This window comes from Nanorana parkeri, unplaced genomic scaffold, assembly GCF_000935625.1.
Source record: "Nanorana parkeri isolate BGI_ZX_2015 unplaced genomic scaffold, ASM93562v1 scaffold491, whole genome shotgun sequence".
NCBI lineage: Eukaryota > Metazoa > Chordata > Amphibia > Anura > Dicroglossidae > Nanorana > Nanorana parkeri.
This window is the reverse complement of record NW_017306759.1, coordinates 468,268-486,079: the sequence shown is the minus strand read 5'-3', so window position 1 is coordinate 486,079 and position 17,812 is coordinate 468,268. Positions and strand designations below refer to the sequence as shown.

Below are 17,812 nucleotides of genomic sequence, written 5' to 3'. Positions count from 1 at the left end.
AGGGGGGGCGGACGAGGGAGCGCTGTCGTATCAGATAGCCAGCGCCCAGCGGTGAGGGGGAGAGAAGCCGCCCCCAGGACGAGCTGTGTCGGCCGCACGGCGCCCTTACTGCCATGGCGCCCTGTGCGGTCGCACTGCTCGCACACCTCTAAGGCCGGCCCTGACTCCGGGTGAGACCTCAGGCAGTGCTGGCTCATCAACACAGGGAAGCCCAAAGAAGCCGAAATCTAAAAGGGCCGCCCCAAATTCCAGAAATAGGGAGGTTAACTCTCCATCTATTATTGATGATATCACTGACGCTCCTGACGACCATGATAAGCTGCTTAATGCTTTTCCTACATCTAACCAGCCCATTATGGATACAGCTTTGAAAGATATGCTCCTGTCTCTACGAAATTCGCTGCATATAGACTTTTCCTCCCTCATACGCAGATTCACTGAGGAACTTAATGATCTGGGAGATAGAGTGGATTTCATGGAAAATAAAATGGGGGATTATGCAGAAGCTCATAATGAGCTTGTGGATGCTCATAAAACCATAAATCCACGGCTGATGAGGTCCCCCCGCCTTAAAGATAAAATGGCAGATATAGAGGACCGGACTCGACGCAATAATGTCAAGCTGAGGGGAGTGCCCGAGACGGTATCATCGACCGATCTTAGAGTCTATGTCCAATCGATGCTGGGGAGCTTATTCCCTTCACTGCAAAGCTTTGAGGTAGTGGTAGATAGAGCACATTGCCTTACTAAGCCTTCTTATCTCCCTGTCACATTACCTAGCGATGTCATTGCACGCATCAATTTTTTCCATGTGAAAGAGCAGCTTATGTCACTAGCACGTTCTACATCTCCGCTACCGGCTCCCTATGCCCACATTGTACTGTACAATGATCTATCGCAGATGACTATCCAAGCAAGGAAAGCATTGCATCCAGTAACTAGAGTGCTTCGAAATCATAAGGTGGCTTATACGTGGGGTTTCCCGACTAAGCTAATAATATCGCACAATGGGAGATCACATACTGTCTCTGAAGTAGACAAGGGGTTCAAGTTGCTCCAAGAATGGGGATTTAGTACACCCCCAAATGCTCCAGATCCTACTTGAAGACCCAGTACAGCGGCTTCAAAGCTGTTTTAAGTTCCCTCTGGTGCTTGTCACTATTGTTGCAGTTACCTAAGTTTACCTGGTCCTGAACTGATTCAAACCCAGGAATCATTCTCTGCCCTCTGATAGTGGTGGATATTTTCCCGCCACAACTATGGAGGACACTATATGGGGTCTCTCCATATTTTGTTTTCTTTTTTGTTAGTATCTGTAGTTACTGTTTTTCTTTTCCTTCCCTCGTCCACTCCTACTACCCTGGAGCTATGGAATTTGTGACTAGCATCTTCATGTTGAGGCACACTGTATTAGAAAACGCCTGTATAGACAGTACAGATTATTGGAAATTTGCTACCAACAGTACTGATGGACTTTTGAAAGTCTTCTATTTTACCATACCAGCATCCATAAAACTTTTTATGGAACTTAAAATATTGTCACTGAATACTAAAGGCCTGAACAGCTACTTTAAAAGGAACTTGCTTTGGGAAGAATCTCTTCGCCAATCCAGTGATATTCTTTGTGTCCAAGAGATCCACTTCACTATACCCACTTCACATCCCCCTATATTTCACCACAAGCAATTCCCTCATATATTCTTTTCCAATGCTCAAAAGAAGAAAGGAGGAGTGCTCATAGCCATTAAAAACACTATCTCCTTCAAACTACGATCGGTAGAGTCTGACCCAAATGGTCGTTATCTTATACTAGTGTGTGGTATTAATTCCTCTACCTGCACTATAGCCAATGTGTATGCACCTAATACACGCCAAGTACCTTTTCTAAAACAGATGATTTCTAAAATGTATTTGATACGCCAGGAACACCTTCTTCTTTGTGGAGACTTTAATGCAATTCTGGACGCCTCCATGGATGTTTCCAACCCTACAACTTCTCGAAGACCATCCTTATCTAAAGTGCTTTTTAAAGAGGGACTTTATGATGCCTGGAGGTGCCTGCATCCATCCGAAAAAGACTATTCATTTTTCTCTACACCTCATGCATCATATTCAAGAATCGATATGTTTCTTGTGGACAAATGGCTACTGCAAAAAGTGAAAGCTGCTCAAATACATAGCATTTCATGGTCGGACCATGCCCCGATTACACTCACCCTTACGGATCGGGGTATGTCATCGACCACTCCGCTATGGAGGAATAATGTGTCTTTGTTTTCCTCACAAAATCATAGACCCTTCATCGAGGACCGATTACAAGAATACTTTCGGCTTAATGAGCATTCCACTGATGACCCCTTTGTGTTGTGGAATGCCCATAAAGCATTCATGAGAGGGGTACTAATTCAATTGGGAGCTAGGGAGAGGAGGAGAAGGATGCAGCAATTTGTTGACTTAACAACCGAAATTAAAAAACTGGAATTGGCTCATAAGCAGTCATTAGACAAGCGCCTCCTCGAAGATTTACTGGTGGCTAGGAACGATTTGCAGACCCTGCTTATTACCAACCATACTTGGCAGTTGACTAGACTCAATGCCACCTTCTATCACCAGGGTAGTAGGGCTAGTAAGTTGCTAGCTAACAAAATTTAAATTCAACAAACCAAATCCACTATAGCTAGCATAATCCATCCACGAACTAAACAGAAATTGTATAATACTAAAGATATAGCCGAAGCTTTCCAATCCTATTACTCCTCCCTCTATAATCTAAAAGAGGACCCCCATACTGCTCAGCCAACATTAGACGCTATTAAATGTTTTTTTACATTCTTTAAACCTCCCTAAGTTGGAGCCAGAGATTTTAGAGGATCTGAACGCTCCATTCTCGCTGACAGAGATAAAACAAACAATAACTAAATTACCGTCAAACAAATCCCCAGGAGTAGATGGATTTTCCAGTGAATATTACAAAACTTTCCAAGATATATTACTCCCCCATCTGCACACAATCTTTAATTCTGCTGCATCCTCCTCGTCCTTCCCTCCGGAAATGTTAAGATCTGTTATTGTTACTCTTCCCAAACCAGACAAGGAGCCGGCTCACACTGACAATTATCGACCTATATCCCTTATTAACACGGATATTAAGTTATATGCTAAGCTCATTGCCGAGAGGTTATTGCCCATTACTTCTCTCCTGATAGGTCCGGATCAGGTCGGCTTCGTCAGAGGCCGCCAGGCCCCCGATGGAACTAGAAGAATGCTTAATCTCATCAAACATGTAGAGGTGCGGAGAATGCCTTCCCTGCTTCTAGCTATAGATGCAGAGAAGGCATTTGACCGTATTTATTGGGGCTACATGACTAAGGTACTCCAACAATTTGGCATGGGGGGGAATATTCTCTCGGCAATATTAGCCTTATATACTAAACCCACTGCTCAGGTATATTCGTCCATCCAGCTTGCTACCCAGCTTGACATAACAAATGGTACGAGACAAGGCTGTCCACTTTCACCAATTATTTTCTCACTAATCATGGAACCCCTAGCAACAGCCATTCGAAATAACCCGCTAATAGAAAGGATTCAGGTGGGACCCCAGGTCCACAAAATTGGCCTTTTTGCAGATGATATTATCCTAACACTATCAAAGCCGGCTTCTTCCCTGGCTGCGGTCCAAATACGCTCCAAAAGTTCAGCAACTTATCCTACTATAAGGTTAATGCAGGAAAATCACTATTATTACTGATCAATATAAAAACATCTGATGTGAGTGATATGCAAGCTAAATATCCATATACATGGTCTAGGACACAGATCCCGTATCTGGGCATTAAACTCACATCCCCCTCAAATAATACTTATAAGACTAACTATCTACCCCTTATGGAGTCTGTAAAATCTGAATTGAACCATATTGCCAAATTTGAGTTGTCATAGATAGGTAGAATCTCCTCATTTAAAATGTTTGTACTCCATAAAATTCTATATTATTTCCGGACCATACCTCCCAGATAGCAAGGATAACTTGCTACAAACTTGTGGCAGGGTTACATTGTAATTCTTGTTAACTTGCTGCACACATTCCTGGTAAGTTGTAGACTTGCAGAACACTCGCAGCACAAGTTCTAGTTGACACTTTTTGAATTTGTAGCAAATTTGCTGGGCAAGTCTACAGCAAGAGTCCTGCAGGTCTTAGCAAGAGCTCTGCAAGCTCGCTGGTCTGGAGACTTGCAATGCGGACTTGCTGTAATTGTGCAACAAAATTGTGAAGCTTGGCAAGTCTGCAATAGTTTAGCAAGTCATTTTCAAACTTGCAGCTCAATTTCTTGCTATCTGGGCTATATTGCTTCCAGCTTCCTTCTTTTTACAGATACAGCGAATTATTGATGGTTATATATGGCAAGGTAAGAGAAGCAGAGTACGACGCACGACTATGTGGTGTCGCAAAAATAAAGGGGGGATGGGGCTCCCAAATATAAAACACTACTATTATGCTTCCCTATTGGACCAACTGTATGCTTGGTTCAACCTGTCACAGAATAATCTATGGTCTAATATAGAACAAAACTTTGTTCATAAAGGAGATCTACCAGCCTGGTTGATTGCAAACTCTTTCAATAGATTACTCCAGCCTACAGTATACCCCTCTCTATTATCTTCCCTAAAAGCATGGCAATACTTACTTGACAGATATTCAAATCCCAATGACCTCATATGAGATCTTAATACCGCACCTGAATCTCTCCTCATGGAAGAGTCATCAGCACTGTAATTTACCTTCCTTAGACTCCCTCTCCAACCCTATAGACAAGTATCGTCGTTCACAGATCTCTCATTTCTGGAAGACTTCCACATGTAAGACTCTATCTATCCCTACAAGAGCATGGGATATATATATAGCTAAGGGACCTCGTAAGGGGGGTACATCAAAATTCTATTCTATTCTGAAAGATGACTTAACGTTTTGTAAAATCACCCATATGCTGAAATGGGAAAAGGATCTTGACATACAAATTTGGGACCGGCAATGGGAAACGGCGATTAAAGATAACTCCTCCCATTCATGGTGTATAGATCATTGGGCTAATGCCCAAAAGTTAATGACTAGATGGTATCTCACCCCAGTCAGATTATCTAAAATCTTCACAACCACATCCCCCTTGTGTTGGCTAAACAACTACCACATCGACTCCAATATTAACAAAGGTATTTTTGCTTTTTAACTTCATCATAACGAATGTTCGTAAAGTTACGAAAATGTGACGAAACTAACGAACATTCGTATTTCGTACGAATCCGAATTGAGTTTCGGATACGAATTACGAAATACGAAATAATGGATATTACGAAACGGAACAAAACGATTAACGGAACAAATTTTTTGCCGGTGCACAAGTCTATTCCCTTTACTATTCTTCTAGGTTCCCTATAGGATATTAATATTATTATAAGAGTTATTCTATTGTTGTATATGTTGAACAACATGTATACTTCCAATGCGGGGTTCTCATAAGGAGGTTTAATTAATGCTACAGTATAGGGAGGCCATTTTGGTCTTCTTGACCCCAAGGAGGAAGAATTGCCAGGTTTGGTACATGTTGATATGTATGTCTTAAAATTACTAAACGGCCAAATCTGTATGTATTAGCAAATGTAGTCAACATTTTATGCATTGCAGATATTTTGTTTTCTTTTTCCTTTCAAAAAAACAATACAAATCTAAAGTCTAAAAAAAAGAACAGATAAAAAGACATAGGAATTGGTCGGGATTGGGGGGGGGCGGAATCTGGGGCGGTTGCCCGTGGCAGCCAGTCAGCTTCTCTCTTCAGTTTGTTCCGTTAAGATTAGAAAATGAGAGAGAGGGGCTGGTTGGCTGCCGTGCACAGCTGCTCCGGATTTTGCCTGCTCCAGTTTCGGTGGATCCCCCCCACTGTGCGTTGTCGCCGGGGATGTGCGGCGTCGCCGGGGATGTGCGGAGTCACCGGGGATGTGCGGCGTCACCGAAAATTGTTTGGTGTCGCCGCACATGTGCTCTACGCAGATCCCCGGTGACACAACTAGCCTCTAACATTCTAGCCTTTCCACCAGAGTACTAAAGAAACTACATTCCGTTCAACATTTCCAAGAATCACTGACAAATGTGACAATCTCCTGATCACATAAAGAATAAATAGCAAGCGATGTGCCCTTTGTGAAGAAATGGCTCATCCCCTCTTGATTGATTGCTTTTTAATGAACAGACTTTGCTCAACATAGGTCATGTGACTAACAGTGCTGCACAGAACAATGCATTTGATTACTGGGGTTTTTTGACTGTGTAATTGTTATGTCTGTGTGTTAATTAACTGTTTTGTGTTTCACTGTGAAAAACTCCATTTGAAATGACTTTATTGAAACTCTGTGAATCTTGCATCAAGTGAGACTTATGAAAACAGCCAGAAATGCTTTATTAAGTTCATTTAACAAGTAAAAATAAATAAATAAATAAATACCATACTTACTTACACTATTAGATGCTGAAATGTTAGTTTTTTACTAAATCTGTGCCCCAGGGTGGCAAGATATTGATTTTTGATTGATTCGTTTTGCCTTTTATATTCTTTTTGCATGAAAACATCTTTTATTTTCAGATTATGAAAAGGAGAATGTCATGGTGTGATTTGGAACTTTACCTACTCATATTATTATTATTATTATTATAATACATGATTTATATAGCACCAACAGTTTGCACAGCGCTTTACAACATAAGGAAGACATTACAATCACAATACAATTCAAGACCGTAAGGAGGGCCCTGCCCCTGAGGGCTTACAATCTACAAGGGAGGGGCAAGTGGAGATGCTTTTCCATCTAAACGTAAATAACTAAACAATGCAAAAATAAATATACATTGCAATAAGGACATTGTTTTATTGTATTGGTTAATACTGTTAAAATGACAAGTGTTCCACAGAGTCAAAATGAGAAAAGTTAAATGTGGGGAAAATAATATTTAATATAATCTCTGAATGTTATTCCCTGTTGTCAGATCTCTTAATGAGAAGTTTTTTGGAGTTTACATTGGGACGGAGTAAAATGATATAACATTTTGGAACAAACATGCAACCAAGCATCGCCCAGGTAGAGGACAAGATAGCAAAAATCTCTGTGGCTACTGTGTACATGGTGGTAATGGAAAGGTGGGCTGGTATGAAGGTCAGCCAAACACTAAGGAAAGCCAACATGCTGAAGGTGATATATTTGGCTTCATTAAAGTTATCCGGAAGCTGCCTAACCAAGAAAGCGACTAGAAAACTGAATATAGCTAGAACACCAAGATAGCCCAAAGTACACCAAAAGGCGATCAATGATCCCTCGTTGCATTCAAGAACAAGAATTTCAGGTTTTACTTTATTGTTGTATTGAGGGTATGGTGGGAAGAATAAAAGCCAAAAGGTACAAATAAGAGACTGCACAAAAGTTCCAAAAATGATTACTTTGTAGGAAAAACTTGGATTAGCCAATTTTCTAAAGTTGCTGTTTGGTTTGGTGGCTCTAAATGCGATCATAACCATCAGGGTTTTGGCCAATATACATGAAACACAAAGGGCAAAAACCATCCCAAAGGCTACCTGCCGTAGAAGACATTTTTGGTGTTGAGGATAACCAATGAAGGCCAAGGAGCACAAGAAGCAAAGGGAAAGGCAGATCAGAAGCAGACAACTGATGTTATAATTGTTGGCACGGACAACAGGAGTCGTTTTATAATGAATAAAAAGCCATAAAATGGCTAAAGGGACAAAGGATGATATAACGCTGGTACACGCTAATGTGATCCCCAATGGCTCTTCAAATGTGAGATATTCAATGGGTTTTGGCAAGCATCTGTCATTTTCTGGACTTGGCCATTCATTCCATGGGCATTTAAAGCATTCAGCAGAGTCTAAAAAAAAAATAATAATAATAATAAAAGTTCACTGCCCTGAAATGACAGCTTTCTATAAAGCTTTATAAACTATTTGATCAAAAAGTTGTGGACACCTGACCATCAACCCTAGATGAACTCGTTGTACATTCAATTAAAAAAAAAAAGTGGAGGTTAGTTTGGGGTTGTTCCCTTCCTTTGTGAATATGAAGCTTCCACTCTTCTGGGAAGGCTTTCCATAAGATTTTGGAGTGTGCCTCTGAATATTTCTGTCCATTCAGCCAAAAGAGCATATGTAAGGTCTGGTACTGATGTTGAACGAGAAGACCTGGCTTGCAATTAGCATTCCAATTCATCCAAAACTGTTCAGAAGGGTTGAGGTCAGAACTCTGTGCAGGACACTTGCATTCCTTCACACCAAACTTACCAAACCATGCCTTTATGGAGCTATGGGTTTGTACACAGGGGACAGTCATTCTGGAAGAGAAAAGGGCATTCACCAATTCTTATAACAAGGTTGAAGGGACACATCTATCTAAAATGCCTCTGTATACTGTAACATTACAAGTACCCTTCACTGAAAGCACCTGAACTCAATCACTTGGAGAAGTGTCCATATACAGTACGTTTGGCCACATAATGTCAGGGTGATGATCAGTTATGCACAAACTTTTGCCCATATGGTGTCTCTTTTACCGACTTACTGGTCTTATTGGAAAACTCTCCATGTGAACAGGGGGTACACTGGAAGCAACAACTTGGTTCTCCTTTAATGAATGCCATTCTGAAACCAGATGGACAATTCTCACTGCAAACCGAAACTGGCACCTGGGAAAGGAATTTAATATTTAAAAAAAACAGAATAAATGCCAAGGATCCAATTTCTTGTTTCCATTTTGGGTATACAGTATGACGGGGCTTTGAAACACTCAGCAATTTATAACTTATACCACCTGGTGGGTGAATGGGTGAATCATGGGGGAGATTATCAATAAATAGGCCCCTTGTTGTGTCTTACACTTATGTGAAACGTCGGAAACAGCAATAGGCAGGGCCGGATTAAGAGCATCATGGGCCTGGTGCTCTTGGTCGGAAGGGGAGGCTCTCTTATTAGGTAGCTGCACACTCCTTGCTGGGGCCAGCGTGTGGCCACCTAATATGGCTGATTAGAGAGCCACCAGTACCTCTGCTTGATTGTGTTCAGTCCATCGGGCATGCCGATGTAATCCATCCGGGTATATTTTCAGTGGTGGGCCTGGAGCTTGCTCTCCAGTAGCCCCTATGTTTGTCCGACCCTGGCCATAGGAACAAGTCACTCATTTGAAGACAGTCAAGTACGCATCCTAGACAGGGAGGAGGACTGGTTCAAAGGAGGTGTGAAAGAGGCCATTTATGTAACAATGGAGAAGCCAAGCTTGAATAGTGGTGGTGGTGGGGGGGGGGGTTGAGACATCTATTGTCTGCCACATACAATGATGTTTTAACACCTCTCTGGGCAGGTTAATAACACCGCCTAGCTCCAATTATGCAAATTAATTCCACACCTGTGACTAACAGATTATGTTGATTGGAGGAACATTCACCATATTTATTCACAGGGAATTTTTGTACAAGTCATTCTGAATTGAGAAAGCTGGTTGGATGACCAGTGAAATGTCTTCAAGAAAAATACAGCAAGCCAAGTTGCCGTGACTTATTTTTTACAGATATGCTCTTGGTAGTCAAGACATCAGCATTGTTTGCTATGGAAGAAAATAATTTTGGCATGTGGAAAGGAACAAAGTGGGGTAGGAGTTAGGTGAGTCTAGTAGATGACATCTCAGGCAGGGCTGACAAAACTGCTTCAGATTTCACTGCAGCAGATGCTGGGTTGTCAGAAAAAAACAGAAGGCTCAATGGATTTCAGGATTTTTTTCTGTTCTCGTAGTGTTTTTAAAAGGAAACACATGGAAACATGTACTGCATATATACACATACAACAATACAATTGTGTAACCTTGATTGAAAAATAAGACAAAAATAAGACACAGCCATAAAGCCAGTGAAGGAGCCCATACAAGTATCCCATCCCTGACACTGCTAGGAGGAATTCAATTTTTGGATGTGTGAATGAGAGAAACATTTCAAACATGAAATACACGCAATCTTACCGCTGGACTTCCTGAAGACCATTGCAAAGTACTTGTGTTGATTGCCAGTGTGTGATTGCCAACAGATGAACTTCGATAACTTCCCACTTTGATCTGTCTCATAACTCCATCTTGGCCTTGTTGCCAGTTTACAATGTCGTACACAGGAGGAGGGTCCCCATTGTAATCAAAGAACAGTTCAGCTCCATCGCTCAGGTTCACCCGAACATTGTTCATATAGTGTAGCATCTGTAAAATGCAAAAGGGGAATTGGGAGGAGGACTGGACATTTTCTTCTCTTTCAGGGCACACCATCAACATGAGAATGCCCTCACATGTTCATTGTGGGTAGTCTTAATATGAAGAGCTACAATAGGGTCAAAAGTTGGTGGATACCTGACCATCGCACCTTTTTGAAAATGCTAAATATCCCGTTCCAACACCATAGCCATAAATATGGAGTTGCCCCCAATCCGATTGCAGGTATAACAGTCCCCACTCTCTTTACACAAGATTTTGAAGTCTGTTTGTGGGAACTGCCTGGTAAGTTTTTTTTTTTTGCATCTATATACATTTTATCTTGTAGGTATTGGATAAGGAAATTAATATTTTTGAGGAGTCCCATAAGAGTTATTGTTAGGTTTTGTAGTAATTAACTTCAAGTTATTTATCAAAGATATAGTTCAAGTCTTACCTGCCATGGTCTGAAGTTCCAGAGTCCCGAGCAGCTTCTATTTATAAAGGGTTTATCTCCTTTTTTGCACATAGAAAGGTCATGTAAAGCGTGAGCTATGACCTTCACAGCACAGTAGAGGTAATATGTGGATCTTAGATTGGTTACATTACTCAAACCAACCCTCAAGTTTTTAACTTTCTCTTCTAGTGTGCAGGTCCTTGGAGGCTTTTCTGTTTGCAATGTAAAGTTTTGGAATTCTTTGAACACGCAACTAATGTTGTCCTCCAAGAACATATCGTCCCATGGGTCTACTGACTCATTAGAGAACTTAATTATGTTGACAAATTCCTGAAACCCTTCAAAATAGTCACTGTGAAAGGCAAAGCCTACAGAACCTAAGAGAAGGTTCAAGTTTTTTTCATTTAGTAAGATAGAAGCTGTAGACCATGCTTCGCTGGCGACCCAAGTCTTTCCCATAACATTTTGTTTGATTAGGTCATTAAATAAGAAAATCAACTCAGCCGCAGGTGCGAATATGACCACAGCTTTGGCCGTCGATTTCTTGATCGTCTGAATGATGTGAGGGATGTTACGATCTGGACGGCTGCTCTGGATGTAGACAATGAACTCCACGCACACTCCAAATTGTAAGATAATTTTTTGAAGGATCCTAATGCCATGAAATCCATAGTCATTGTCAAAAGCGATCAAACCCACCCATGTCCACCCAAAATGCAACACAAGGTGGGCCAGTCCTTGTGACTGAAATACATCACTGGGCACCGTCCGGAAGAAGGATGGAAATTGTGTCCTATCGCTTAGAAGATGACTGGTTGAAAGGTGACTGATCTGTTGTGCAAAGAGAACCAAATTTAGTAAAAGTAGCAAAGTGATATATATTTATTATTTCTATATGTATAATTATTTGAGTAAATTCCATTTAAACTCTTACAGGGTTATTTACAAAAAGGTGAAGAGTTTGGAGAATATGGGAGAAGTGAACAATCTGGGACAACATAGCTGATTTGGAACGACTTTACAATTCAGCTCTCTTTCCAGTGAACGGACTCTCCCCCACGCTAACCAAAATAATTAGTTTGAGTTAAAGTGTAACTATGTAACAAATTAAAAATGAAACACACAATCCAGTCTGTCATTGGTATTAACACAGCAGGTTTTCTACTTTTTGCTAATGACCCTTTGTGGGTCCATGTGGTAAAACAAAGGGATTCTCCAGAATTCTGAAATCTTCAGTCCTTTCAGAGTAAATTATAATGATTTGGAGTAAATCCAACCTCACCTATTCCCCCTGTTCTGGAGAATCCAGAAGACAGGACAATTTCCCAGTTAAAGTAAAACATCATCACCGCTTTTAGAAAGCAAGAAAAAGATGCAGAACAATTTTGTCATGGTAAATTTTACAATAAGGAGGTCTGAGGTCTGAAGGAGGTCTGAAGGAAAAAGCCTGAAGTTCTTAAACATGTCTAGACAAGTAGTGTCCACGTAGTAATGCGCAAATGCTTTTATCGCTTCTTAAACTGCTTTCAGTTCTAGGCGATGGCGTATGGAATGACTCCATCTTCGCTGAGAGTATTGGTCAGAACATTACACACCCCATTCATTTTGGCTGGCGTCCTTGGTAAATGCGATCACCCCCGTAATGCTGACAAGCAAACCTTGACTCAGTTTGGAAGGCCGTGTCCACCATGTACGGATACATGGTGGACAGATATACGTTATGGAAAGGCAGGGCTGCCATGGCCAGAAGATTCTTTGAGAAGGTTTGTGGGGCTGAATTGAGACTAAATAGGAGGCATACGGACTGGTAGTGAGCATTCTGAACGGCAAACCTGGGATAGCGGTGAAATACTAGATGGACCAGAATGTGATCCGACAGTATGCTTTAGCCAAGTCTATTGCCAGCATCCAATCTGACATGACGGTTCACAGATGGATAACTTTGCTGGTTTGATGATGGAGTTTAAATACTTCAGATCAAATACTGGTTTGAACTTTCCCATAGATTTCTTCCCTAGAAAAATGCAGGAGAACACCCCATGGCCATTCTGATCTGTGGGAACAGGAACTGGGATAGGAAGGCAAGGCAAAGGGGGGGCTAAGCCTACACCGAATCGACCATAAAACAGATAAATGGGGAGCATTAGCAGAATGGGAAACAGAGAAAGAGTGCATCTGATGTTGGAACAATAAACTACACCAAGGTGCCTTAAAGCATACCCTGGCAAGTCTTGTGCCCTCTAGTGAAATTATAACAACAGTGTCCGGGAGCAAGGACAAGAAAAAACACGGGGGAGGGGGCTCCCAGATCTATTATTTTTTAGGAGGTTGTCCAAGGGGTTGTGGGGGCAGAGATGACCCATAGTAGGCTGAAATGATAAGTACCATTACATTTATACATACCTGGTAACTTTTAGAAGTCAGTGGGCCTGAGGCGGAATCAATAGCAGCATGCAGCTGAGATATACTGTACATGTAACAGTTACAGCATGATGGAGGCAAAATGCCCTGGCATTGGTGGAGGCAGTGTCAGCAATGCTACAGCTGTGTGTGTGATTGAAGCACGTAAAGTAGAAAAACAAATGCCAGGGGTGTGATGACGGGGGAGGGTGATGGTGGTGCAGACAAAGGAGGAGATTAGCTAACTGTGACAAAGGTGGATGGTATGTATTTGGTGCTCCACATGTAACCAGCTATGATAATAAGCATTTGAGGACATAGGGGGCTATTCACAAAGGAGCCAAAAGATCAAGCCATAAGGATCCAGCAGTCAAACCCGAAGGGCTGCTGTACGGGCAATTCACAATAGCTTGTACAGCTCAGTTGTAATGACAGATCATCGTCCCCAAATTACCTGGGGACGCTGATATGTCATTAAACAATAGCAACTGGGCGGAGATGGCCGTGACATCATGGCCAGCTCTGCCCAGTTGTTATTCATTGGCCGGGACCTGCTAGAGGACTTTAGCAGGTGGCGGCAAATAGGAAATAGTTGGGCGGAGCTATCTGTCACTGCTTGCTCTGCCCATTTTTAATTGTTTTTCTTTTTTTTTAATCTTTCTTTTTTTTATTTAACTATTTATTTACATTTTTTAATTATTTTTTTCAACCGAACGCAACTCGGCGGTATTCGGCTATTCACTCACTGCCGTTCGGCCCCTATGTGAATAGGGGCGAATGGCAGAGTGAGTTGCCGGACCTTCAGCTCAGCCGATCCAGATGTTGGATCGGCTGAGTCGAAGTACTTCTGCACTTCAGAGCAGGGCATGTACGGCTGACCGAAGTGCAGCCGAAGGCAGCCAATGTACGGCTGATTTCAACTGATGTACGGCGGTTGGCCAGGATGTAAACAAATAGCTGAGTTCCAGATGAAAGATACCTAAGTATGCATATGTGTAGGGTGAGGGTGGCTTAGTTTAGGTCAGGGGAAGGGGGCAAAACTGTGTATAAATCTTTATAACATTATTTCATGTTCTTGCAAACATTTCTGCTTATTTTTGTGAATAAAGTCTTGCAACATACTTGTGGATATCTGCTCAGGCCTAAGATGTGAGCCATGAGGATGGAGAAGGTAGACGTTGAGTGTCCTATGATGGCAGCCAGCCGCTCCTTCTGTTGGCACTGGAAGTTGGGTATGGCTTTGTTCTGCCCAGACAGCATGCATAAGGTGCCCTGTAGCTCCTTCTGAAGGGCCCGGCAAGAATCATAAATACGGAAGCCCAAGGTGATGTTGGGGAGGATTCTCGGATCCCTGTTTATCTCCTTCACTGTGTACTTAAAGGTCTTCAGCTGTAAATATTTATCCAGGAAAAAACTAAGAAGAAACATTGTTATTTTATATATTACAAAATGTTGACAATATAATGTTGACAATAATTTTGACAATGTAAAAAAAAAACCCCATTATATTATTTTTAGAAAATGTAAGCACTTCAGGGCCGGCATGTTAAACCCCCATCATTACCCGGCAATCTTTCAGTTTTCAGCGCTTGCGCTGGTCCAGTGGGAGGAGCTCCAGGTGGGGTCCTAATTTAGCTGGCCGGCGACTGCCAGAGGATTCCGACACGCGCGGCACCTCAGGCAGTCGCCGGCCAGCTAAATTAGGACCCCACCTGGAGCTCCTCCCACCGGACCAGCGCTGACTCGCCGCTGCTCTCCCGCGCCGCTCGCCGCTGCTCTCCCGCACCGAAACTTGTCATTTTCAATTTAATTGGTTGTTTTTGTCAAACAATCGGATTCACTCAATTTGATTAAAAACCGTGACTAAACAATATTTACTTTGCCAAAGTAAAGCACTGTGTATCATAAACAATTGTCCTTTGTTCAATGCTGTTGTCTTCTGGGTTTCCTAATAGTGACAACAATGGGCCATGTCTGTGCAATAGGCGTTGGCACAGTCATGTGTGGTCTTCTTTGTGAAAGTGCTTGACACCGTGACAATGCAGAAGCAAATGAGCAAACTGTGTGACCAGGAGGCAGGTAAAGAGAATAGAATTCTGGGTGTGCATCACTAGAGGGATCACTAGCAGGTGGAAGCAGGTCCTGATTCCTCTATATAGATCTTTATTATCACTAGAGAGATCCCCAGCAGGAGGAAGGAGGTCCTGATTCCTCTATATAGATCTTTATTATCACTAGAGAGATCCCCAGCAGGAGGAAGGAGGTCCTGATTCCTCTATATAGATCTTTATTATCACTAGAGGGATCTCCAGCAGGAGGAAGGAGGTCCTGATTCCTCTATATAGATCTTTATTATCACTAGAGGGATCTCCAGCAGGAGGAAGGAGGTCTTGATTCCTCTATATAGATCTTTATTATCACTAGAGAGATCACCAGCATGAGGGAGGGGCTCCTGATTCTGCTTTATAGAGCTTTAGTTATCACTGAAGGGATCCCTAGCAGGAGGAAGGAGGTCCTGATTCCTCTGTATACATCTTTAGTTATCATTAGAGAGATCACCAGCAGGAGGAAGGAGGTCCAGATTCCTCTACTGTACTGTATATATAGAACTTAAGTTAGACCTCATTTCAAATAATGATGTATTTCTAATGTTCACCTCAAAACAGTATGAAATGACCTTCTACAGTGGTATGATATTTGTGTAATGTTGTTGCATGGTTGTTGCTACATGTCTCACATGGCATTGCCCAGCGTCCCATGACTTTTCTGACAGTAGTTTGCCTATAGGTGCTAAAAATGGGCAAATGTTACAATATCATTCCCCCCCATGCCCATAGAGTTTAATGGATTCACCTCTAAATTCTAGGATGGGGTGAGAGCGGTAGTCCAGATCTCCAGTGTGCTGTCAGCACAGGGCAGCTTGATATATTCTTCTTCATTAGGAAAAATATATTCTTTATTTTTTGCAGCCTGACTGCATAGCAATAGTAAAAATAAATATATGGCTTGAATTGCACTTTACCCACTAGGCCCAAACAAAAGTAAAACATTAACCCCAGCAATACTGTATATTTTCCTTTATACCTAAAAAGATCATTGCAAGGCAACAGGCAAATACTATCACAGCATACCTCATCGTGCAATCTGTCAGATGAATGTGCGATCAGATGGACATTGCAAATCAATACTCCTAATATATATACATGTAGATGTACAGTATTCCCATCTGATATATTAATAGAAGTATACCATAGGGATCAGAGAAACCTTGTTTATAGGCAGCCTGATAGTAAACGGTGTTCTTGGGTGGAAAAGGTTAATTATAGAAAGTTGCTGCTGGACACGTCCGGTGGGCTTTCTGTTCCTAGAGAATGGAGCTAATTCCTCCCAATTATCTGCAACAACACAGCTGATTTCAGCCTAAGGGATATGTATCATATAGTCCATTGTTGTCTGCAGTGTGTCTATGTATGAAATGTATATCAAAGCTTCTCAGCTTGATTTGATATACAAAAATCTAATGCTGTTGAATGTATCAATATGAGGATTGAATATTAATAATCACAAATAACCACACAATCATTTATACTGTAGGTATATATGTTATAGCGATGATAGATAGATAGACAGACACAGTGGCGGAACTACATTGGGGGGGGGGGGCGGGGGGCCAGTCTGATAAAATCTTGCACCAGGGCCCTTTGGTTAATAGTTCCGCCACTGGATAGACATTACACAACTATCTTTGTATAACAGCAACATTTGCTACGGATGAGTATTAAATGACAGGGGATCTCAGCCCTATGCAGTAGTAGCTTTTGGCACAAAAAGCTTTAAAGATAAAACCAAGAGAATATGTATCATATAGTCCATTGTTGTCTGCAGTGTATCTATGTATGAAATATACACTGTGTGCACAATTATTAGGCAAGTTGTATTTTCGAGGATTCATTTAATTGTTGAACAGCTACAGAGCTCTCGGTCAACCCAAAATGTTAATAAACCTCAAAGCTGAACATTTAAGAACGTCAAATTGAGGTTTTGGCTTTCTAAGGAGAACATGAGCACAATTATTGGGCAACTATTAGTGTGCAGGATTATTATGCAACTAAATGGAAAACTAACAATTGTCTGTCTCACTTTTTTTATTTTCATCTGTTAAAGTGGGAATAATAAACAAATAACTCAAAATTTACACAAAAAAAATTTCTGACATTTTCAAAAACAGAATCAGTGACCAATATAGCCAATAACAATCATCAGCCTTCCATCCATGGAGTCTGCCAGTTTCTTCATCTGTTGACGATCAACTTTATGTGCAGCAGCAACCACGGCCTCCCAGACACTGCTCAGAGAGGTGCACTGTTTTCCTTTACCGTAAATCTCCCATTTAAGAAGGGCCCACAAGTTCTCAATCGGGTTTAGGTCAGGTGAGGAAGGCGGCCATATCATTATTCTTTCATCTTTAAGGCCTTGACTGGCTAGCCACACAGTGAAGGATTTTGATGCATGTGATGAAGCAAACTGGCAGAAGGTACCAGTACCCCACCTCCACCTTGCTGGAGTCTGAGTTGAAGTGGAGCTCTGTGCTCGTTACTGATCCAGCCACGGGCCCATCCATCTGGTCCGTCAAGAGTCACTCATCTCATCAGTCCATAAAACCTTTGTAAGATCCGT

General features: G+C 41.7%; 1 protein-coding gene across 1 annotated transcript; it reads right to left on the bottom strand.

Moving 5' to 3' along the window:
- Positions 1–7,019: 7,019 nt before the first annotated feature.
- On the bottom strand, positions 7,020–16,271 carry LOC108790651 (extracellular calcium-sensing receptor-like). The gene is made up of 6 exons (XM_018560962.1): positions 16,267–16,271; positions 14,258–14,549; positions 10,736–11,566; positions 10,063–10,290; positions 8,617–8,740; positions 7,020–7,930 (listed from the first exon to the last, which is right to left on the bottom strand). Exons 1-6 carry the CDS (start codon positions 16,269–16,271, stop codon positions 7,020–7,022), a joined length of 2,391 nt encoding a protein of 796 aa, XP_018416464.1.
- Positions 16,272–17,812: the final 1,541 nt, after the last annotated feature.